At 42.9% G+C, this 23269-nt stretch overlaps 1 protein-coding gene across 1 annotated transcript in view; it reads right to left on the bottom strand.

Annotated features, from left to right (window-relative positions):
- VAT1L (vesicle amine transport 1 like) overlaps positions 1-22929 on the bottom strand; it is a 56915-nt gene extending 33986 nt beyond the window's left edge. Inside the window, exons 1-4 of the mRNA XM_063167672.1 lie at positions 22638-22929; positions 16437-16566; positions 12471-12686; positions 2022-2164 (exon numbers count right to left, since the gene is read on the bottom strand). Of these exons, the coding sequence (XP_063023742.1) occupies positions 2022-2164; positions 12471-12686; positions 16437-16566; positions 22638-22867 (719 nt within the window). The 5' untranslated portion in view covers positions 22868-22929. The remainder of the gene's footprint in view (positions 1-2021; positions 2165-12470; positions 12687-16436; positions 16567-22637) is intronic.
- Between the last annotated feature and the right edge of the window lie 340 nt (positions 22930-23269).

The following is a 23269-nucleotide window of genomic DNA, read 5'->3' as shown; positions in this document are numbered from 1 at the left end:
CCAGGTACTTTAGAAAGGACTCTAAGGTTGAGGCTTTGCTGTGAAAACTTTACCCTCATCAAAATACATTTGAGACTCATTCAGTGGCACAGTGCAAGTTTTTCAGCTAGCCATCTCATGCCTCTTAGGCATTAAAGAGGGGGAAACCATCTTGTTCCCCATTTTTCAGGGCTTTCAGTAAAACTATATTATCAAAAGGCAACAGATACAAAGTTCTTTTTTGACTGAACGAAATATCAGAGAATGCTTTTTTGTGAATAGAGAAAAAGGATATTTTCCTTATTCACATCTAATATTATTTTTCTGAATTTGTGAGAAAATAGATCTTATCCTAATTTCTTTTCATACAAAGTTACTCATAAAGTTATTTGCAGAGTCTTCTTCTTCAGATATTTTATCAGCTAGATATCAGCTAAAACTTAAATCAAGCATAAAGAGAAGTCACCAAGAGCTAGAAATCCAGCCCAATCAGGCCATTTTGTACTGTTTCAATAAACAGTTTGCATATTTATAACTTTCCAACAGCTTAGTCAATGCAGTGTCAATATGATGCTAAAGAAGAAAAAAAAATATATTGAATATCCCGATTTAGGCTTGTAATGCATCTTTCAGCTTCCTCACAAAACAAAGGTGAGACCCAGACATCCACTGGTTACAAACAGCAGCAAAACCAGGCAACTTCACTCCCTGCTACTGCTGCCACATTTGTGAGAATAAATTGCTTCTATTCAGGCCACTGGATGAGCCTCCACTGTAAAGAAATAAAAATTTTACAATGAAACAGCTTTCGGTGCCTTCCCTGGTTGAACTGACTCCTCATCCCCTATGAACATTTCCACATTCATAACATCTCTTAAGGATTTTTCGTTTGTTTTATTTTTTTCATTTGTTTGGAATCACTGGTGGTTGCTTTGGTTTTGTTCTGTTTTTTGAGTTTTCTCCCTGCTGAGTGCCCCAGTGGCCTGCAATAAAGCAGGTTCCTATCACTGTCCTTTCTCCATCACAGCTCCATCCTCTTCTGCTACCAGACTTTTAAGAAGTGAACACTTGAAGCAGGACACAGCACACAGCTAATATCCATCAAACCAAGAGATTTGCCACTGCCAAGAGACAATTTGTCACAGCAGCATTCTCAGAATTACTGCTGTAGGTTTATTAAAAATCTTCTCAATGCAAAGGGAAAATGGAAGGATCTGAGTAACAAATCAGGGTACTGGCACATTCTACAGGGTGCCACTTCTGCCTTGCAATCAGGACTTCTCACTGAGCTGGTATTAAACACCTCTGTGCCAGGAAAGAAGCACAAACTAATATCACCTTGTTTAATCTAACCTTGTTACACCCATGGTTTTTATCTCTTGTACCCACCCTGATTCCTCCTGCAATACAGCCTGCAGTGCTAACAGCCCAGAGAGAAGTTCTGCCACCTCCACCAACACCAGTATCAACAGCTAGACAAAGTGAAAAACAAAGTGTTTGAAAGCACATAAACAGAAACACACACCATGACTTCAAAAGGCAACAGGATGATTTTAATCTGAATGCAAACAAACAAAATCTAAGGCTCTGAAATTAAAGCAGACATCATGTGCTCTGATATCAATCCCTGGCAGAGGATAAAAACCCAGGCAGATAAAAGCACACCAGAGAACTCCAAAACCTGGATACCTTACAAATTCACTGAAAACATCTTATTTGGTGCATTACAGTGAGCAAGTACATATGCAAATGAAGGTAAAGGACATCGTTCTGTTAAGACCTTCAGTTTCTCTTAATTAATTTACTTTGCTCACAACAGATGTCCAAATAGGGACAGGGATTGAAAAATTTCATGTTGCTTCTCAAGACATAGGGAGATGCTTACTATCCTGTCCCTAGTGGACAGATGGAATAACTGGAAAAAACTACAGCTCCCAAACTCATAAATGTAGTCTCTTCCCATAAATATGATCAGCCTGGTGCCTTTCATAGTACTTTACCAGATAACCATACAGACCTGACTCAGGAAAACACAAGATTACCTTTTTACTTCTTGGACATAGTCTGCGTTCCTGTCAAACAGGTGAGTTACCGAGTTTTTGATTGCTTCATGTTTGAAAGATGAAGCTGTTCCAAAAACAGTAACATTGGGAATGGTTGAACAGAGCTGAGCAACAGCTTGACCCTGCAAACACATTATTATGTTAGTTCACTGGCATGGAAATTGGTTGACAGATTTTGCAGCTGCCCATTCACTCCTGACACAGCAAAACCCGAGACCAAGCATGTGCAAGCACTTCCCAAACTCGTTTATTTCCACTGAAATGCAGTTCAGCCACAGGAAAGAAGACACCTAAATCACAAGGATATTCTGAAGACAAAGCAGTCCTAATACAGTAAGATCATGTCTCCTTATGGTCTCAGTGGGAGACAGCAAGTTGCTGTAACAAGTCCTGCATAATAAAGAAAATCTGCTTTACCTCTTATTGATAACAGCAAAAATACTGGTTATTCAAAATGCAGGACTAGCCCCCAGTCACACTAAGAGAGGTCTGCTTAGGCAGGGCCCCAGAAAAAACTGATCAACAGCAAAAGGGATAAAACAGCAAAAGGGATAAAACAGCCCAGAGCATGTCCAGGAAAATCATTCTTCCTCCTGGTCTGGGCAGATACCCAGTGGGGTCCATGAGATGTAATGCCAGTCTTTAGGCAGCACTTGGGGCATTGAAGAATTTGTGCAATCAGATCTCTGTACTTTGAGTTTCCAGTTTTGGGCCCCAGAAGGCCTTTACTGAATTTTAACTTCTAATTTCATGAGGCTGAGAGAAGGGAAGCTTAACAGCTGAGCCATCTAGATTTCAAAAGCCATCCTAAAAGGTCATCTTACTATGACCCTAGGGTTTTTTTTCTACTCTTAAAACACCAACAAGAGGAAACCAGATGTTTGGTAGCCACACCCTAGCTCTTCTTGCAACCACATTATTCCACTGGAGCCAACACAGTCACATGGATATACCCAGAAGTTAAAAAAAATGGCACTGTCATTCTAAAAAAACCTTTGAGATTGAATTCAGCAGACTCTTACTTACATCTACAGCCTAAAGATTGTCATTTGTAAACTGTATGCATGACTAGTAAAACCACCCAGGGACAAACACATTTCTGTTCCCTCCAACCAGAAACCCTGATTATTAGTTGTACATCCCAGTCATTAGCACTTGGGTTTTATTTAAAGCAGGATAATTAGCTAACCCTGCATACCCTGGAGGTCTTGGCATCCTCAATGCATTCTGCTGAATGTAACTCCAAGCTGAGCATCACCAGAGAGGGCAAGGCCATTATTTATATGGTGGGACCCAGGAATTTCAGAGTGGTTTCCTGCTGGGGTACTCAGTGAATGCTTGCTCAGCAAGGCACAGCTTAGGGGATCCTTTAGACAGCAAACACACACAGAAAAGAGAGCAAGAGAAGGGATCATTCTCATTCCTGCTTTGCAGATGAGGGATGGAACACTACAGCAGATTGAACAGCTTGTCCAGCAGCTCAGAGAGGCTCACAGGTAATGATGTTTACTCCTGGCATGGTAAATCCAACCCCAAATCAAAACTGACCTCATCTTTTAAAAATTATCCATCATTTTCCTGGGTTCCTCTCAAAAATCATAGAAAAATCCAGTCCTGAGGGGCCTCATCTTGAAAGATGCAATGTTTTCAAGAAGAAGAAAATGTTTCACTATTCTAATATTTCATTTCTCTATTACTTACCATCTCATTCTAAACCATTCCCAGATTTTAGCCTCCACAAATAATGAAATATAGAATTAAAAGAAAAAAAATGGGGATTTTGTAGCTGTTCTTTTCTTAGTAATTTTCATAACCAATCCTCTTTTCTCCCTTTCTGTGTCTCGCAGAAACCCAACACCCACAGTGATTTAGATAAATCAGTAATTTATAATGCATGGTAGTTGAATGAAATTCTGACATTATTGATCTATTCTCTAATTAGTTTTCTGCATTTTCAATCTAACTTGGGCAGAGAAGGGCTAATGAATATATCCTGAATCAAAACCACTGAATGTTTAAAAGGTCAAACATTCAAGAAGAAATCGTGTTGATTTTTATCCTGTAGAAGACGATTAACATTTAACAAACTGACAGTCAGATGAATAGGAAAATGCACAAAAACACTGGGATGTGAATACCCTCTTTTCATCCTGACTCAAACTCCATAGTACACCTCTCCCTCCCCACAAAGATAAGCTTATCTAAAATCCCAGATCAGCTGGGAATACCTTCCAGCTTTCTGTAGGTATTTGAAGCCTACAACTGACTCATATGACCAGTTCTTTTATAATTGGGTGAAGTGTCTTGAAGGAATTCCACAAAACACTGTTCTGCAGTTTTCTGAAATCTTAATTTGAAGTTGACACTTATTTCTGTGCAAAGTATTTTTAGTCTCTCCATCAGAAATCTAGGAAAAAAAGGTGAAATTGGACCGTTCACACTTTCCCCATCAAAACAGGACTGAACTCAACCTATGAACTCAACCATCTCCCTAATTTCTGTGGAATTCAGCTAAGCTCCAAAACAGCACTGTGGCTATGCAAGTCACTCTTAAGTCTCCTTTCTAATCCCTCAAATCATGCAGCTGCCTCTGGATTAGTCACCACTGTTCAGCAGGTTACACATTTTAATTACAAATACTGAGACCAGTGCTCAGAATAGCCATGATTTACAAATGAAGCATCCACAAAGGGTTTTGCTGCTGAAGCCCTGTCCCCTCACTTGGATCCTGACCACTGCCCTGTGGCAAACAGGGACATGAGGCTTTTCTGTCTCCTCCCTGCCCAAGCAAAACCACACCAACTCTGCTATCAGCCTCTCTGCCTTTGGGAGCAAGAACCATGTGAGCAGAAATGGTGCATGAACTCCAAAACCTTCCAAGAGGATGCTAAATTACACAAGCACAGGTTGAAAAATATTCTTCACTTATCTAATTTTTTCATATACAATGCCAATTTCCACACAGAAGTACTGACCAGATTCCTGTTTCTGATCCTAGGAAAACTAGTAAGTTTTAATGGCAAAAAATAATTATCAGTTGGACAATTAATGCTACCTTTAATGGAATTTAGCAGCCTTTGGGAACAGAAAATAAATCAGGTGGTTCACTGAAGGGACAGACATGGTTACACAATATTCCCTTAAAGTGGAATTAATCACCTTTAATATACTCATATATTTCATATTCTACTTATCACAGAATCACGGAGTCATTCTGGATGGAACAGCCCTCCAAGACCATCAAGTCCAGCCACCAACCCAGCACCATCACCACGTTTTATCACTAAGTCATCCTGAAGTGCCACATCCACACATTTTTTGAACACTCCCAGTGAGGCAGAACATCATGTGGTGAAACCTTAGAGAAATTAATGGCTTGGATTGAATAGCTGAGATTAAAGAAATTAATAGCTTGTGGAATGAAGGATGTCTGCTAATGCTGGATATGCCTCCCCAGCTTCACAGTCTGCTTGATGGATTCCTTTTCAAGGTATCCTGTGGATTCATAAAACCAGTATGTTCAACCTAATCTACACATATTATTATTAGAGAAATTAATATAAATTTATAGCCTTACAGTAGTTTTAGATCCAGGAAAAAAAATTCTTCACATTCCATTGCTTTAAAACCCAAGTCTAAGCCTGCAGGAGTGGAAAGTTCTCATACCAAGATAATCACCTAAAAGAATGGCAAAGCAGTTTTCTAGGCAGTAACAATGAAACAGACTGTTTAGGGCATTTCAACAATTTCAAAGAAAAGAAGTCATCAATATTTAAAAGTCAATATAGAAAGCATGAACAGAATGAAACTTACTAATCTAATTACCTTGTTAACACAAACATAATGCTGGATGAAATATAAATAAGGTGTACAAGTGAGTGGCTTTCCAAAAGGGTCTGATGTAATGCCACCAGCCTGACTGCAGCTGCACACTGAATTACAGCAGGGATGGGGAAGAATCCTTCCAAGAAAGCATCTTTTTGCTGCTGTGGAAACTGAGGGCAGCCTGGGAGCAGGAGAGAATAAACCATGTAAAAGATACCACCCTGCAAAACTGCATCAGTAAAGAATTACCATTTCTGTTATGTATTTCTGCAGCCTAAAGGTGCTACAGCATTTTTAAAAAGAGCATTCAGACTTAATCTTGCACAAGAAACTTGTCTAGAACTGGATGTGAGAAGAATCCAAGTTCCAAAATGCTTTCATTCCACCTAAGCATACCTGAAGGTGCTGTGAAATACTCAAACACAGAAAGAAAACTGCAAGGGGAATCATCTACTGATCTTGTGGCATCAGGAAAACTCTTCTCTGGTGTTAGGTGGAGTCTGATACACAACATTTCATCTCCTGAAGGTGTCATTTCCCAATTACAGCAGGGGAAATTGGAAACCAAACACTGGGTGAACACTGCAGAGTGGACAAACTAAAATGTGATTATTGGGCAAGCATAAGGCAGCATCTGCTACACTCAGCAGAGCACAGATGAGTTTTGGAGAGGAGGCAGGGGGAGAGTGACCCTGAGATAATGATCTCTTTCACCCTCAAAACATTTTCTGCAACAATTAGCAGGGTGTGTTTTTCTTACCCGTTTGCAAAACTGTGCAGCTGAGCTGCATCAAAACCTCAGGGCTGGATCTCCATGGGGCACAAATCCTCTGCAGCTCAGGGGAGCCACCCCAGCAAAACTCTGCCAAAACTCCACCTGCACAGGCAGAGCAGCCAGGGGAGAGCTGAGCACTGCCTGGGACCTGGGACAGGACACGTCCTCTGCAGTGCAGGGCTCAGAGAGGCCAACAGAAAGGCTCTCCAAGGCTGCAGCTTGCTCTGCTCGGGGAAACTGCCTTCTGTGCATGGCTGGCTGGGTTCTGTGTTTGATGAGCAGATTGTGCTCTGAGGCAGGGTCTGGAAATGGGCTGGGCCGTGGCACCAGGACGCTCTGGTGCTGCTGAGGGAGCACATCCATGGCCTCAAAGCCTTTCCCAGCAGCTCAGGCTCCACTGCCCTGCCTGGCTCCAGCAGCTGGGCACCTGGAGCAGCCCAGACAGGGTGACACAGTGTGGGAGCTGATTTATCCCTTCCTTGGATGCTGGAGATGAAACAAGAGGAAAGCTCTTCATCAAGTGCTGAACAGCTCTGAACTGCTAATCTGAAAGCAGCAAGTGCAGCCCTGGTAGCAGGTGAGGTGTCAGCAAGGTGGGCTGGATTGATCCCTGGCACAGTGGGCTGGCCTGGACCAGCACAGGAGAAGAGTCAATTCCAACTCCTCACATTCAGGGAGCTCTGCCTCAAACACTGCAGTGATGTTCAACGTGCTCCTCCCTGCTAAGTGCAGACAGAGCAGCCTACCCATGCAATATTTAAAAGGATCAGGAATGCTGTGAGATCTCTTTTAACAGGATCTGGCTCTCCCACCACCTTATTGCTGCTCAGAGCCCAGGAAACACATCCACATCTGCCTGAAGGATGACCCAGGAAACACACATCTAACCTTACAAAAAAAAGTATATGAGCAAACAAACCTGCCTGCAGCCTGAAAAATACAGGCCAAGGAGAGAGTTCATGCTGAGCTGCTTGTAGCTGTAAACATATATATCCTACCAAAAAGATCTAAAAGAAGTGCCCCGAGAAGAAAGAGGACCCAATTTTAATTAATGGATAACATCATTAAATAAAAGATACATTAACTCTAAAAGAACTGGCCATGAATAAGGCCTGGAAAGTTTTCTCACTGGGTAAGACAGAGCGGAGAGAATCTGAACAGATAAACACTGAGGTGTTTTTTTCAGGAAGAAATTAGATCATGCTCTTGCAAGGGTTCCTATATGCTGTCTGTGATAGCAGGTGACTGGATTCACTAAGAAATGCCAGCTCTTTGTCAGATAAAATATCACCACTTCAGTGATTCAGCTGGGAACACATCCTCAAATATTTGCAATTTATGCAGGGGAGACACAATAAAAAAGAGGGCTCCTGCCAAGCAGTAACAAATCCTGCCAGGATGGCCTAAATCTGTTGCCAAGTCAGATTTACCCTTCAAATTCAAACATGAGAGCTGCATCTGTAACTTACTCTGCTTGCACTTCCTTTGCTGCTGAGCCTGACAGGAAAGGTCAGACAGCAGCTTCAGGAGAAGCAGCCAATGCTCCGGCATGGAAGGTGGATTATTTTTAGCATCTGCAAGATCAAACTGCTAAATAATTATTCTAAATAATAATAATGCTAAATAATAATAATTCTGCCTTGAGTCTGAGGAGTTAAGTGATGAGACTGGTGTTTACAAAATCTTGGTAAATAACCAAAGCTTTGTGCTCTAAATATTCAGAATAGGAAGTACATGAAGAACAAACAAACAAGAAAATGGACATAATGGCTCTCTCTCACAAATATAAAGCCCTGGAGGAATTAATTTTCCAGGTAGATGTCACAGAAATGGGAACTGGATTTATTGAAGCTCAAGGAGAAAAGCGTCATGGTTTTTTTTCATTTTCTTTTACTACAACAGTCCTGTATTTATACTAATTCAACAGTTTACACAAATAATTGTGAGCACAACTTTATGATCTCATACAAGCCTGTGCTGTGACTTGCACTGAATGCACTGACATAGAGATCTGTCTTTATTTTAAAGAACTAACTGTCTCTTGGGGCAGAGCAGTCCCAGCAGGATGCACACTGCTCCTCAGGTTTTTGGGGTAATTTCTTTAGTTGTCACTTTGCTTCCCTTCAGAGAGAAGTGGGAGTGTATTTGTGAAGGGAGCTGCTCTTCCATTGTCTTACAGTCATTTCAAACATTAAATGCAGTGTTATTCAGTTAAGTCAGACCAATAGATGTCCTACAGAAAGTCATATGTTCTTGCAAAGTCATTATTTTAAGCATTAATGTGTATTTATGATGTTAATGTTAGCTGGCTTTCTCCCTGATTTAGCAAGCAGTTCAGAAGGGCACTTGAACGTTTCTGCAGCTTAAAGCATTTAAACTCTATTTGTAGGAGACAATTCTATTTTTTGTTAATTACTGAACTGCCCAGCTACTCAATTTAACACTTGAATCAGAAGTTCCAAGCATCCTGCCAAGCAGAGGCCTGAAAGGGGAGCAAATGGGAACTTTGTTAGATCTGAGTCAGCAGCAGGACCTGAAAAGTGTTCTTCTCTTGTCAGAGCCCAAGGGAATACTGGAATGGCACTGTGAGCCTGCCCTGTGCTCTCTGAGGAGAATCCTGAAACATCCCCAGCCTCCTTCCCTGCCCAGGGTGGGAGCTGAGAGTCAATCTCTCTTCACTGCCCCTGCCCCAAGGGGGAAACAAGAGCCAGGAGAGCCACAGCAGCCCCTTTCCTGAAAAATCTTCTGTGTTCAGCATTTTTCTCCTGAGAAACCTCAGAAAAGAAATGTCAACAATAATTATTTGATTGCTTTGGAATGTGGTCTGGAGGGAGGGTGCTCACCAACAGGTGCATCTCTGATTGGTTCCATGTGAATTGTGTTGATTTAATGACCAATCTCAGACCAGCTGTGTCAGGACACTGGTCAGTCACAGGTTTTATTATTCATTCATTTCTAGCCTTCTGATGTATCCTCTCTCTTTCGTACAGTTTTAGTATATAATGTCTTATAATATAATAAATATGATATATGATATATCATATATGATATATCATATCATAATAAATCAGCCTTCTGAGAACATGGAGTCAAATTCTCATCTCCCACCCCTTCCTGGGGACCTCCCAACACCACATGAGACCTTTCCCAAGGCAGCTTATCTTGGTATGTTTCCTTTCTCTCTCCCTAATCTTCTGCTGTCCCCTGGAACTTCTGGAATAAATAAACTGACTTATCTAAAGCATCCTGGCAGACATTAAAGCTACTAATCACACAGATGAGAAGACAATTGCTATAGATACCTCACTACCAAAAGTATCTATCAACAAAAGAAGGCCACATAAATAAACTGAGATAATACACAAGAGTAAAGGTCCTAGAGAATTTTCCCTGTCTCCACTTATTGAAAAAGCTGCAGGATCCTCCTAAAGAGGACTGAGTGGCCAGAACAAAGAACCTCACAAACATTTTCGAAGCAACAAATTCTTTTTCATAAACTGCCTGAAGCAGCTAAAATAATGATCTTGCATAATGAGAAATGAACAATTAGAAACCTCTAGTCCCACAGGGAGCCTATTGTCTCATTAAAGTGTTCTGGAATTTCTCTGACATTTAGAAACCAACTGGACAGATTTGCTTAAAGTGGGGAAGGGCATTCTATCTATTAAAGCAACAGCACAAAAATAACTCTTTTATAGCAGCTTCAGTGCCAGTTTTCTGTTCATTAACAAAGACCTTTGTGGGAATGATGTGCTCGATCTGAAGCTGTCAGATTTTTCAAAGGATTAACAGACAGATTATTAGAATAACACAGACCCCTCTGAAATCTTTATGTCTGCTCAGCAGAAAGAAAAAAAAATCCACACATCTTCAGAATGATATTTTACTTGGTAAACCTATCAAGCAATGGGAAAATTTTCAGTTCTTGCTCTCCATGCTCGTCCCTTAGAAGAAACAAGGGGCTGTGTGAGGATCTCTGCCCTGGCACAGTGATCAGCACCCTGGCTTGCAGGCTGGCCAGCCCTGCCTTCCTCTTCCTCACAGTCCCCCTGGATCCTGCACAGCCCTGCATCCCTCACTGCCAGCCTGGCTGCTCTTCCTGCAGGTCTGCCCTTTCCCTTGGGAACTCTGCTTCATTTAACTGCTTAGCAAGTGATGGATCTGATGTCTCCTTGTTCTCCTGGCAGCCAAGCAGGACCCATCCTTCCGCTAGCTTCTCCCAGAGAAGGTTTGCAGCAGCCACAGCAGAGGACCAGCCAAAAGCTGCCCATGGAAGAGCTGGGATCAGAGAGGAAGCCAGCAGCTACTTCCAGGAACACTACAGCAGAAGGGGTGTGAGAACTGGCATTAACAGAGCATCACCAGCCCTTCAGGATAAGGAGGAGGAAATAACAGAGGTGAGTGAGATCAGAAAGAAACACAGGAATCTGTAAAAGGAGGAGGGGTTCAACTTCTCTAGATACACAGGTACATGCAGGGATTGCTTTGGGGTTAATTCTGTATGCTCAGCCCACACAGGGTCTGTGCAGTGCCAGGTGGGCAAATGCCCTTAGAGCTACAGCTGAGACTTTGATTGCTGTGGAATATTCCCCTGAATGCCTCATGTTGCTTTAGCAGCCCTGAATTCCACAGGAGGAGATTGAACCCTACAGAACAATAGCCAGCCCCAGCCTCTGTGCCGGGCTGTGCTTTGTAATACGATTATAAATTCCAGTCATTTACACCAGCATCCAACAGGACAGACCCTTCACTGCCACTGGGATTATGGCTGCCTAAAAATACCTTGTACAGGGAACTCATGAATTTATTCCTTTGATTACAGCCCTCATTTATATGAGAACCTGAAAGAAGGGCTAAGGGCACAGAATTAAGGCTGGCGTGTTTGGGGCTGCCCACCAGACCTCAGCAGAAAACAGAACATTATTTTAGCATAAATAAGGCATAACAAGAACACAGAAAAGGTACTCCAGTTTCAAAGGCTGCTGTCTGCTAATGGTGTCAGCTCATAAAATCTGTCTTAGGAAAAAGGATTGCGTAATTTCAAATGTAAACAAACTCCCCAGTCAATATCACAATGTTTTGCACAAAACTTTAATGCCTTCAAAAGAAAGAGATTTTTCCTAAAAGATACTTCAAGGAACTGAGGGCACAAAATGCTGACTCTCTATTTCACAGTGTGGCCTGGTATTCCCACAAATTCATCCTTTGCCTGTGCCACACAATGCCTCCTCAGGAATGATCCAAGCTACAACATGCAGCAGCCACCACTGGCTGCAATTTCATATTTGTACCTTTTCCTCAGGGCTCACATGACAACTTTTCACTGCTTTCAACCCCTCTACAAGAAGGGGAAAAGAAAATCTTTCACAGTGAAAGCACCACACACACTCACACACTGTATATGCAGGAGTGTTCCAAGAGGGACATTTACTATAAAGAGGATTATGGTTACATATAAATACCTTTTGCAGGGAGCTTATTCTTTTCACTACACCCTTCTTTAACATAGAAGCACAACATGTGTAATTTCAGGAATGCAATATTTGAGACAATGCTTGATCCTTGATCTGCTGACAACCAATTAGGGGCTTTTCCATGAGATTTATTTTCATAGAGTCTGGAGCCATAACATTTTTATTTCACCAAAAGCTCCTGCCAACCATTCCCATCAGCATTTTGATGGGAAGAAAGATGCAGTTCCTCCCAGTGCAATCCCTCACACAGAGGAACATCACATCCAACTGCAGGTTCTGGCTCATTTCAGGAATGAGGATCCATCAGACTTTCAGTTACTCAGGGACAGGAAAGGAAGAGAAGTTCCAACTTACCACCCCTCCTCCTGCTGAGTGAACCAGCACAGACATGCCTTCCCTCAGGTTAGCAACCTCAAAGAGCATCATGTAGGCAGTTACAAAGTTCATGGGAAATGCAGCAGCCTCAGAAAAAGTCATGTCATCTGGGATCTTGTAGACAAACTCCACTGGGGTGCACACGACTTCAGCCCAAGCGTTGTAGTTCACAAAAGCCATGACTCGGTCTCCAATCTGCAAACAAGGAAGAGAACAACGCTGAGGATCTGACTGCAGTTGAGACAGTAGAGAGCAAACTGTGAGAGCTGCAAATCCCCTGTTCAAGTTGTGGGACACTGCCTGACTGAGGAAAGTGGTGCTCCACATCTTTGGAAAAACAGCCATCAAGCTGTTCAGCTTTGGGCTTTTACTGTTTTTAATGTCAACAAAAATAACCAAAAGAAGTTAAAGCCACCTCTTCCTTTTATTTTTTTTTTTTTGCTCCACTCTTCTGTGATAGAGCAGTCTTCTATCATCATTAATACAGATCACCTATTGCTAGCAGAGCTCCCAAATAACAAATGTAAAGAATGAAAACAGCATTCTTAGCAATAATTTTGCTAAAGAGAAAGAGATGAGGGGGAAAGGTTATAATTATATTGGTGAGAAGCATGGAATAAAGAAAATTATACCTAAGATAATTTTTGCTTTGTTTTCTCAGTCCTCACACTAATTTAGAGCTACTTCTCCTCTCTGTGGATTGAGAAGGGAAGGCCTTGTGCTGTGGTAGATGGAGCACATGAAAGGGTGGCAAAAGCTCTCATTCAGAAGATAACACCATCTGTACCCACTCTCTGTTTTTATCTTCTTATTAACTGATTCCACCAAGATATAGCCATGATTGTAATCTCCAAAGCCATGTGTCAGAGCAGAATTTAGTTCTACAACTTCAAATAAGCCACCTTAAACATCAAAAATTACACCTTTGGATTTTAAGGCACTGTTAAATCTACAAAGTGAATTTGACAAGATTTAAAGGAGCAGTGAAATATTATCTTTCAGTGCAACATTTCTCTGCTCAGTTTCTTCTGAAAATATATGGTAGTGAAAGCATAATTCACTATCGAGAAGAAAAGGCTTCCTGTAAATATTAGAGAGAGTTGGCTGCTCCTAGGAGCCCTTCAGAGGTCCAGGCACATCAGGCTCCATTGTTTGTATGTGCCTTCATGGCAGCTGCAGGTTTCTAAAGCAGAGACACTGACTCTTCTCAGATGGACAAGAGTAACAAACATTAGCTGCCATCTGCTAATGGTCTCAGCTCATAAAATCTGAGGCACAACAGACTTGGACAGCAACACTCACCTGAAAGCAGAAATTGGGCTGCTGGGTCTACAAGGGACAGCCACAGTGAGCAAATGTGTGGCCAGTGTGTATTAAAATCTTCACAGGCACAACGCTTACAAACTCAATAATTCCTCACCACCAGCAACTCCATGGCATCTTTCACCTTGCCTTAGATCCTATGCCTCTCTAGAACACACCAACCAAAACATCCTTAACATGAAAGGAGCTCTGCAGTGGAGCCACAGGATGAGACAGGAAGAGCATCAACTCCAGGCCTTTGTGTTTTAACTAAAGCTAAAGCAGCTGTCCCTCTAAAATAACTTTGCTCATCTGCCTGATACTCTCTCACACTCTACCAATGCTCTCTAATGCCTCAGGAACTACAGGTATGGAGTAAAGCACAACACTTTTGCCTTAAGGCAAATGTTTACAGCACAAGCACATTTTGGTCTCCTGAGTCATCACTTTTGCTGTGGGATATTGCAGGTTTGCTCCAAGCTAAGGGGCTGCTGACAGTTCTGAAGGGTTGTCTCTTTTAGAGTGATAATGCTGAAACAGAGCTGTCATTCCAATTTCAGTGAAATGCTTCCTCCTTTTGAAAAACATTCAAATTAACAATGCCTCGCTGGTAATCACTCTGTGGTTCCCTTTTGCTCTTAGAGAAGCATCTAAAATAGAAAGTCTGCTAGGATTCATTAGTGCAGATGTTAATATGCCCTATATCCTTGCCATAAATCACAAATGATTACCAAAAAGAATGCAGAGAAGCCCCTCTTGGTGATTCCCAAGGCACCTCTTGGTAACATTAAATACCACATTTTACCACAGACACTATCCAGAGCCTAGTCAGATTAGACCTCACTTCTTGAGAATCATCCCCAAAACTGGAGAGAGACCAAGCCTGATACAGCTGTTACCATCAGAAAGCAGCTGTTTCTTTGAATGGAGAAGGAATAGGCATTGCACCTATTTTAGAAGGGCTTGAACTGGAAGAGATCTATGCAGGCAACGGAGGTCAGAAGATACAGGGTGTGCAGTCTTTGCCATTACTGTGGGCAGAGGTAACAATCTATGTCAAGGAGACACCAAGCATCTGGTGAGCCCCTACTCTGTGCAAGAACTCCATAAAGAAATCAAGAGAAGGTTCTTCCATCATCCTCACAGCAAGTTCTCCTGCTGATGGACTCATACCCATGCACAGCTGTCACTGTGAGTGTGGGCCCTTTTCTAGAGCACCCAAACACAACCATGGCTATGAAGGCTGTGTGTAAAAAATGAAATTCTAGGGCTGGTTTCAGTGACAGGAGTACACCAGTGCACAAGGGTGTTCCACAGTCAGAACAAAGGTGTCACCCTAAAGAGAGACACAGTTATATTCACTTATTCACTCAGGTGCAGTGTTATTCAAATAAGCACCATATGCTGCAGCCTTATGATGCCCTTTAAAATAGCAAGAACTGTTAAAATGAGAGTGCTGATGTGGAGCAGAGGCTTTCTAGAGAATATTCTCCTTTCAGAGGATATTCTTCGATATTGAGCACAGCTATGAAGTACAGATGCCAGAGCACAGCTACTGGAGCAGAAAAGGTTTTCAAACGGCAAAATTATCATTCAGTTGTTGTTTGTAACAAAATACATTGAAAGATTGGAACTTGCTTCAAGGCAGAGATGGGGCAGGAAGGGAACTGAGACAAATCCCCTAAGAAGATTTCACCACTGACACCATAGTTGAAACTAAACTGGCCATTATTTTCATCCAACTGACAAATTTTAGCTGTTAGAGAAGAGAAAAATTTGTCTTTAGATAAAAATATTTATATCTTCTTAAGATCTAGATATAATAAGAATTCAGAAAACTTGATTACCTTTTGACATGACTGACTCTGCAAATAACTAAGATAGGATTGACATGTATTAACTCAGGATTTATTTCCAAAATTTTCAACCTACTTAGGTAATAAAATGCAAGTTTGCAGTGAATACAGATGTTTAGTATCAGTAACAGAATAGGAGGCAGGACAAAATGCTGCTTATATGCTATAAGAGATACCAGAGTCCATAACCACTTATGACAACTTTGCTATATACATCAAATATCTGTGATTTACCACAACCTCTCAGGTGAAATTTATATTTTTCCTGAGCAATCAGACTAAGTTCTATATCCAGAATGAGAATCCTAATTTAATCTGCACCTCATTAATGCACACAGTTGTAGGAAGCAATGCTTACTGTAAGCAGGGTTTTGTTAACTCGAGATCAAAAGCTGCAACCAGAATCAGCAGCACCTGGGCTTTGAGTAAAAGAGCAGTGATGACAGGAAACATGGCCAAGAAAGGAAACCTAACAAGTTAACTTAATTTCTTTCATTTCATTAAAGGACATCACTCCTGCTTTCCAGTTCCTATTTAGCCATCAGGATGTGCACATGGCACAAGTGACTTTCAGGAAGGATTTGAAGGAGATGACAGTGGTGGATTCAGAAACTAATTCAAGAGGGCATTCTCACGCTTGGGAAGCAGCAAGGAAAAATTGACCTTTCAAATCTCAACAGGGTGGTGAAGACTGCTGTCACTGGCAGAGCAGAAGGGATTAGAAACTGGCGATTATTTATATGAGACTTATAACTCTCACTTTGAAAATTAAAAAAAAAAATATTACCTCAAATCCTTTCACGCTGTCTCCAAGAGCTTCTACAATTCCAGAACATTCAAAGCCAGGAACAAGCGGAGTCTTAGGAGGGTTGTCAATATTCCCCTGTCGCACCATCAAATCAATAAAGTTCAAACCACTGTAAAACACAGGAAAAAATCAAATCAAGACTATTACCACAGATCAAAGTAGAGGAGGAAGCCTTGAGTGATGGCACAGCCAGGGAACTCCAGGGCAGCATTAAGAGCTGGGCTCTGCAGGGTCACTGGGAGCCAGCAGACATTCCCACCCTTGGGATGCTTAGCCTTGGGATGCAGAGGGTGCACGTGCCAGGACAGCACAGCAGCCCCAGACTGCTCAGCAGTCACCCAGGGCATGTCAGAATTCAATACACTGAAACACTGATTGCTACCAATGCACTACCAGCTGGCAAGGAAAGCCAGGTCAATTTAAGAAGAAAACCCCAGGCCTCACACATTATAGTTATTTTGGACTAGGAGCTACATGGTCTAACTGTGACCCCAGGAATGCATCTTGTGTTTGTCTCAGGCAGGATTCCAAACTCGGGCATGAACTTGCTAAGCACCAGATAGGCTTTTGTTTTAAAACTGTTCCTTCCTGGATCATGCTTGTACATTTTTTCAAAAGCTATTAAGGTCTTTGAAGTCCTCAGGTTTGATGCTCAGAAAAAAATACAGGTCTTTCCCTGCAGTCTCAGCTTTGCAAAAATCCTAAAGCACTTTTGTATTGTCTTTTGTATGCAATTTTATTAAAGAAAATTTTGTGGTTTTCTGGGCAGCCACAGGGAACAAAAAAAGAAAAGAAAAAGAAAAAGAAAAAGAAAAAGAAAGCAAAAAGGCACCACTTATCTACTATGTGCATATATTGATTACTGGCCTTAATGCCATAGTTAAAACTTTAAAACTCCTAACTAGCTGAAATACACTTCAGCATTTATCCACTGCTCCAAAACACAGCCCTGTTTTTATGGTTAGCCAAGCACACAGCCAGTCCTGCTCACACATGTGACACCAGCAACTGCCTGGATACATCACATTACTGATGGGCACAAGGATTTGTGAGATGCAGCCTTAGTCAGATACTAATCAAGACACAGACAGAACAGACCCAACAAATTACCAGGCAGAGCAGACACCCAGCCCCAGCACAACAGCATGGATTCGTGGGATGTAGGTCACTGGGGAGGGGGAAGGAGATCCCACCAAATGAAAGCATTCAGAATTGTGGTGGAGGGTTTAGAGCAACCTCAACCCACAACTTTCACCATACTCATACACAAAGCTTATAATATCAACCATATGGAAGGTTCAGAGGGGTTTTCTCACAGTTAAGTTGGAAAATTTGAAATTATTTTGGAAATATCTCATCTTCTCCAGTGGGTAAGACCACTCCTACATCACCACTGTGATGTTGATATGAAAGAGAAATTCCAAATAGCAAAATGCCTGCAAGGCAGCCATTGTTTGTAGAAGAGGAACAAACAAACAGACAAAAATTCCAAACCAAACCACAAACTCAGAAACCCCACAGCACTGATGGTGGCAACCACTGTCTGAGTACATTAATTTCAGCAATGGTGTTTTAAATGCATCTTTCCACACTGCAAGCTTTTTACAAAAAGTTAACTTTTCCCTACATTCCTGCAAGAAAAGGCAGCTGGAGGCAGGGCTGTGATGTGGCAATCTGGGCAGAACACACCCCGTGGTGCCATAACAAGTAGGCAAGAAGGAGACAGGTGGATATGCAGAGGCCATTGCTCTTTGCTCATGACACTGATCATAAACAGATTCCTTCTCATGAAGTAAATTGTCGGTTTTTGAAAAGGCACGTGTTCAGTTCTGCATCTAATGACAGAACACTGGCAGTTCTGTTCTGTCCTAGCTCCATTTCTTTTTCATCTGGTTTTTTACCCAAAGAAGAACAAAGGACAGCAAAATTATATTGGGAGTTCATCTCTATTACAATGAACTGACAAGGCCTCACACTAGAACAGGTGTGATAAGGGAAGAAAAAGCAAAACACAAGGTAAACAATAATCAAGACATGTGTTCTTATTGTTTTAATTATTAGTTGAACCATGGAGTATTGACCAGGCTTTCTAATACTTTCTAGTCACTTTATAGAGAATTTCTTCTTCATTCACTTTCACTTCCTTTATTCTTACATGTTGTGGCATCCCTGCTTCTCTCAGACATGCCTTTATTCCTATTCTTCTCCATGTTGAAGGAAGGACAGAAGTTTTATTTTACCGGAGAAATTTGAAGATCAGTAGATCTGAAAGCATGATTATGGTGTATTGGTCAACTCAGCTTTTTTTTTTTTTCTTTCCTTAGAATGGGGCCTAATGATGGATGGCAAGTTTTGTAACTGCACCCAAGACACCCAGCTCTTTCACTGGGATTCAGTCAACAGCACACTCAGGAAAAGTTTGACTGCACACAACACAAGAAAATATGTCTCATGAAGAGTGGTAGGTTTAGGGATTAAGTACAATTTATTTCTTGTACCACTGCAAACCAGGATAGCCTGCTCTGGTGTACAGCCACAAAAAGTGACTCCTGAACTTTAGTAAGGGCATATGCAGAGGGAGAAGTGTAAAGGCAAAGCAATGCAGTGACAAACAGTACACAGCATGTTTTTAATCCTAAATCAAGAGCTGGATGCAAATGAAAATAGGGAAGGATATGAATTATCAAGATCAGTACATTGACATAGGGTCAATGTACTGATCTTGATAATTGTGACAGAGCAGGGATGTCTCTGTGACCTGCACAGACTGGATTAACTGTGCATTACTGGAGGCAGATTTTATCAAAAATGGAATTACTCTTGAATCTGAATCTGACTTTCTCAGTCTGCAATACTCTACCTTAACACCAGGTCCTTTTGAGGACCTTGAATATTATTCTCTATATTTGTGGTTTAGTTTTGCTGCATTTTTATTTCCCTTTTCTTAAGTATGGAAAGGAACAGTCAATTTGTTTCCCCTTGTTCCATCCCACACCCCTGAGGATGCCCAATACCTTCCATTTCAAAATCCCAAATCATGCAGAACACTCCATGACACGGTTTGGAGAGATGCTGCTTTTGATCTTTCTTATTTCACTGTAAAAATCCACTAAAATTAATTACTGAAATTAATGAAAAGCCACAGAACAAGCAAGAGGACCATCGAGTTTTGCATTCTTAAAATCCTTCCTCTTAACCACAGCCAGCAAACCACCCAATCTTAAAAATAAAAAAAAAACCCAACAAAACCAACCATGTCTATACATAAAGGAAAGGTTTAAAATTATCAGGTCTCATGCTTTTTATGCAGAAACCAGGACCATATGAACAGACTGCCTTTAGGAGCAACACTGATTCTCTTCCACTACTCGGTTACACTCAGTATTTCTTTTATCTGCTCCAGTTTTTTTAAAGTGCCTTTATCTCACAGTCACGAAGTCAGAAGGGTCACTTCTGCCTCATTCCTCATAATGCACATGTACAGCAGTACAGGGAAGAAATAATTATAAGAGAAAAAAGAACAACAGAGCGAGGTAATCATGGTATACACCATTGCTTATTCACACAGCCCATCTGAAATACAGCTTCCGTTCACTCCAGCTACTTGTCTCATCTTTTCATCACTCTGCATCCCAACGTTCTGCTGCCTGCAAATTACAACACAAACAAACACAGGAGTTTCAACAGCTTCATCATTATCAATCAGCAATGATTTCAGGAAATATGCAGAAGCTATGACTCAGCTTGGACATCGATGGCTGTTCCATTTCTTAGTCACTGAATGAGCCTAACACATGACTCATCTCAGCTGACACATTTTCAATTGGATCACTGATATTCCAGACCTTCAAAAGAATTATTCATCTGGCTTATTGCTAATAGCAGCATATCCTCCATTTCTAGTGCCATACTACGAAGTGTACACACACAACTTAAGGGGTCTAAACGTGTGATTCAATTGGGAATTCAGAGACCACGCAGAACTTGTTCCACTGGTGTATATTATTTATCAAGCATGTGCACATCCTTCTTAAAATAAAGCTTATTTTCCTCCATCAATTTGTTGAGTCAAAAAATAATAATAATCATCTCTAGTGGTGGTCAACTACAAAACTGATTCAACAGAACACACGTTTTGTAAGAAGTATTGATGACTGGAACAACCCATCTTGCGTGTGCTCAGCACTGCCCACATCAACCTGTGCACGCTGCCCTGGGCAAAGCCAGCCCCTTTCTCACTCTGTCTCCCAAGTCCATCATCAAGAGCATCAGCAAATTGATTTTGCCTTGCCTGGAAGCGCAGTTTGGTGACCTGGTGACATTTCAGCCCTGTGGCCATTTCCAGTCAGGAATGACAAGCAGATGCTCTCCAGCCTGGAGGCAGCAGGAAGGGAAGCTCCCAAAACACAGGGGGCATTGTGCAACCCAGCAGTGACCTGTGGAGCAGCTGAGCAGCTCTGCTGATGTCAAACAGCACAACTGCAACTCGCACAGCCCTACAGACACTGCAGCCCTGGGGAGCAGCTGCAGCTGTGGCTGCACAATTCCATTTTACAGCCAAGTGTTCTTGTGCAGGTAGCTTGCTATTTGTGACACATGCACAGCTACTGGTTTCATGAAAGTGGAATTCATACAGGTACCTGAAAATGCTGTAAATCCCTGACACATTTAGAGGAATATATCCATGTGCTAACAACATTTTTAGTTTTGCATGTTAACTTTTGTTAACCCAATAGCTGGGAAAAAAACACACAGGAAACAAGAACCATTAATTCTATTCACTTAGCACAGAATTTCTTGCATTTCCCATTGTGGCTAGTAGAGAGGAAAAAAAACCAATATCAAATGTGAATGCAAAAAATCCCACCCATTATTTACTAGTACTCATGCACACTAATGGATATCACTATTTTTCATAGGCAACACGTTGGTAGGGGGAATACTCACAATGGTCACAAACTTTATGAGCCCCATTAAGAACAGAATGGAAAGTACAGCATCTGAACAGGTCAAGACACTAAGCTACCTTAACCTACCAGGATATTCCAAATCTGAAGCAGATCCACCGATACATGATTCAAAACAAGCTCACTCCCCCATAGCAGTAACATTTTTAACACAAGTTTCTTCTAAAGTAAACAACTTAGCCTTCACCTTGGAATTTATCTTCCAGAAGCACCATGTTTTCATACAGCAGAAAAGGACAACAGAAGATAAATCCTTGCCTAGGCAAAATTAATTCAGTCTTTGGTAAACATCAAGTTGTGTAGTAAGATCCTAATGTGGCTTCTGTCACTCAAAAAAATTAATCATATTTTCACAAAGGAACATGTGCACTAAGAACCAGCAATCTAGGAAGAAGAGTCTGCTCTGCTTGTCTGGAAAAAAAAAAAAAAAAAAAAAAAAAAAGAAAGAAAAAATAAAAAAGAAAGAAAAAAAGCCATATAGGAAAGCATGTTTCAGGATGCTGCCAGACAGTAGCCACTTGTCACCTGGACACAGGGACTAGCACTGGGAAATTATCCCGAGCTCTGGCCACGCTGCCACAGCAGCTCCGATGAAAAAGGATGCTGACTTAAGTGAGTGATTCCCAGGAGAAAAACAACAACCAGTGTGTCAGAAGGGAAAGAGACAGGTGCTGAGCAACACGCACAATCTGGCATCCACATTTCTCACAGAAGCCCAAACCCCGAATGCACTTGGCCAGGCTTTCCCCCCTCCTTCTCCTAGCTGGTAGCGTGAAATACCACTGACAATTTCCTTGCCTTCGCACCGCTGCCGAACGCACACGAACCCCGCTGCCCGCCCTGGACCGGGAACCCGGGCTCGGGTCTGAGCCGGGCAGGGACGGGCCGGGAGCGGGGCTGCCCCGCGGGGAAGCCACAGGTGAGGGAAGCCGGAGCCGGAGCTGGAGCTGGGGCTGCTCGTAGGGAGCGCTCCGAGCGCAGGGATGGATGCCCGGCCCCGGGGCACCGCGGGTCCCGCACCCGCTCCGAGTGCAGGGATGGATGCCCGGCCCCGGGGCACCGTGGGTCCCGCTCCGAGCGCAGGGATGGATGCCCGGCCCCGGGGCTCGGCGGGACTCGCACCCGCTCCGAGCGCAGGGATGGATGCCCGGCCCCGCGGGTCCCGCACCCGCCCGCACCCCGGGGAAGGAGAGGGCGAGGGGCGATACTGGACCAGGCTTTGACGCGGATCTTCAGCTCGCCCTCCTGCGGCTCCGGCATGGCTTTCTTGGACACGCGGAGCTTGTTGAGCCCCCCGAAGGCGGACAGCACCACGGCTCGCATCTCCTTGGCGTCCCCGGCGCGCAGGCTGCCGCCCGCGCCGCCCTCGTTCGCCTCCCTGCCGCCCTCCTTGTCGATCATCTGCTCCGTCTCCTCGGCTCGCTGCGCTCCCTCCTTGGCCATGGCGGGGCTGCGGCGGCTCCCGCGGTGCCGCCTGCGAGGCCGGTGCCGCCGTGCGGAATGGCCGCGGAGCCGCCGGGGCCCGCCCGCCGCACTGCACCGGCTGCGCAGCGCCCTCCGCCCCCGCGGCGCCCGGCACGGGCAGCGCCCGCAGCGGCCCCCGGCAGCAACCACAGAACCAGGGCTGAGAGGACCTCTGAGATCACACAGTCCGCCCTTGTCACCCATCTCCACCTTGTCATCGTGGCGCTGACAGCCACGTCCAGTCACTAAACACCTCCAGGGATGGGGACTCCACTACCTCCCCGGTCAGTCCATTCCAATGTCTAATCATCTTTCTGTGAAGAAATGATTCCCGATGACCAGCCTCAACTTCCCCTCCTGCAGCTTTAGTAAGTCCTGTCA

This window comes from Melospiza melodia, chromosome 13 (assembly GCF_035770615.1).
Source record: "Melospiza melodia melodia isolate bMelMel2 chromosome 13, bMelMel2.pri, whole genome shotgun sequence".
NCBI classification, from domain to species: Eukaryota; Metazoa; Chordata; class Aves; order Passeriformes; family Passerellidae; genus Melospiza; species Melospiza melodia.
This window is presented reverse-complemented; position numbering and strand designations above follow the sequence as displayed.